Source organism: Polyergus mexicanus, unplaced genomic scaffold, assembly GCF_030449975.1.
Source record: "Polyergus mexicanus isolate NDT 795.1 unplaced genomic scaffold, iyPolMexi1.0 SCAF_40, whole genome shotgun sequence".
Lineage (NCBI taxonomy): Eukaryota > Metazoa > Arthropoda > Insecta > Hymenoptera > Formicidae > Polyergus > Polyergus mexicanus.
In genome coordinates, this window is record NW_027223360.1 from 52,881 (window position 1) to 55,249 (window position 2,369).

The 2,369-nt window shown below is 44.8% G+C and overlaps 1 protein-coding gene across 1 annotated transcript; it reads left to right on the forward strand.

Annotated features, from left to right (window-relative positions):
- Positions 1-921: 921 nt before the first annotated feature.
- On the forward strand, positions 922-2,121 carry LOC138943794 (uncharacterized). Its single transcript, XM_070314735.1, has one exon. The coding sequence runs from the start codon at positions 922-924 to the stop codon at positions 2,119-2,121; it is 1,200 nt and encodes a 399-aa protein (XP_070170836.1).
- Positions 2,122-2,369: the final 248 nt, after the last annotated feature.

Here is a 2,369-nt window from a genome sequence, read left to right on the forward strand (position 1 = left end):
CATACGATATCGAACGTGAATTCCTCGAATAATAAATTTTATTTCGATGAAGATGACACGGAAATTACGATTCCCGAGGGATCGTACGAGATACACGCAATACACGAGTTTTTGAAACGTGCAATTTCACGGAAACGCCCGCGACGCGTAGTTCGCTCCGGCAATCGTGTCGACAAACGCGGTGATATCACGTTGATATCGCAAGAGGAGACCGTTCAAGCGAACGGTGACGAAGACGAGGCTGTAGAATACCCGATAGTGCTCCGTGCTAATTACAATATGATGAATAGCGAGATCAAGTGCGCATTCAGAGTAAACTTTAACAAACCCAACAATATTGGATCGCTGCTGGGATTCTCGTCGAAGCGTATATTGCAGCCGAAACAGTGGTATCAATCGGACATACCGATTAATATCATCAACGTAAACATTATCCGCGTAGAGTGTAACGTGACCGCGGGTGCATTCAGCAACGGCAAACGTGTTCATACGATACATAAATTTTCACCGAGCGTTCCGCCAGGATATAAGATATCGGAAACGCCGGCGCAGATCATTTACCTGCCGATCATCGCGCGGAGCATTACGGATCTAACGATACGCGTCGCGGATCAAGACGGACGATATCTCGATTTTCGAGGAGAAGAGATTACCATCAGATTGCACGTACGACGGCGACAAAATTAGCGTGCGACACATGAGATGCTCGTGTTGAACGACTCGAAACACGCGAAAGATAATAATATCTTTACGGTACCGATTGATGATATCATCCGATCATCATCATCATCATCATCATCATCATCATCATCATCATCACCATCATTAGGTTGCGCTAAAAAGATCAGAAAGAAGCTCAACGCATCGAACGTTAAATTTTTACAATCTTTGGGATTCGCGGTGCGAAATATCTAAGAAAACATGACCGATATCCTTAATATCGGAGGTGAGCCGGTCTTTGACGATCGTATCGTCAAGATCGAGACTCACACGTACAACCCGTACGCCAATACGACGTTTGAGCACAGCGATGAGATACGAATACCCATACAACAACAGGATCTATATACTTTGCCGTATGAGAGTTTTCTGTACATCGAGGGAAAACTAATGATAAACAAACCAGCTGAAGAGTTTGATGTTGTACTGGGGAATAATTGCGTCGCGTTCATGTTTGATGAGATTCGATACGAACTCGACGGTGTGGAGATTGATCGTAGCAGAAATGTGGGAATAACCAGCACACTCAAGAACTATGTAACGATATCATCCGATAGAACCGTGATTATGAGAAACGCCGGCTGGGATTCGCCTATTAACACGAATGGATACTTTAATTTTTGCGTACCGCTCTACATGTTATTGGGATTTTGCGAGGATTACAGGCGCGTGGTGATTAACGCTCGTCACAAATTGATCTTAATACGATCGCGCAACGATAACAATTGCCTGATTGGAAATTTGGTGTTGGAGCCTGTGATCGACATATTCAAGATACAATGGCGAATGCCGCACGTCGTATTGAACGAGATTAACAAGTTATCGATGCTGCGCGCCTTGGAAAGCGGACAATACCTCAGTATGGGTTTCCGCTCGTGGGATCTGTACGAATTTCCGCTATTGCAGCGTACAACCAAACATTCGTGGCCCATTAAGACCGCGACTCAGCTGGAGAAGCCGCGATACGTTGTTTTCGTTCTGCAGACAGGTCGGAAGAACGTCATGTCCGAGGATACGAGTCGATTCGACGACTGCAAATTGACCAACGTGAAACTCTATCTGAACTCGGAATGTTATCCGTACGACGATATGAATCTGGATTTCGATAAAAACAGATGGTCGATTTTGTACGACACGTATCAACGTTTCTGCAAAAATTATTACGGATACGAGTATCTCGAGCCGAGTCTCACTGTCACGCAATTTTTACGTAACGGTCCATTCGTGATCATCGATTGCTCTCGACAAAACGAATCGGTCAAAAGCGCAACCGTGGATGTGAGATTGGAATTCGAGTGTAAGGAGAACGTGCCGCCGAATACCACAGCGTACTGTCTCATCATACACGATCGCGTGATTCAGTACAATCCGTTGACCAATGTTGTGCGCAAAATCACCTAAGTGTGGGGGGAGGGGAGAATGAGACGATATAAAATCTATAATACATCAGGATCAATCGCAGTCTTCTTCTTCTCGACGTGTTGATATAAAAAACGTCATGTCCGTACCAACGTTCGTGGACCTATAAGGATTCTTCGTCGGGATGAAATTTGTCGTAAAGGAGAGTACTCTGCGTTGATACCACTGCTTTCTGGCGCATTACATTTTTACATACCCCCTACTATGGAATCTCCTCACAAAATCCGACA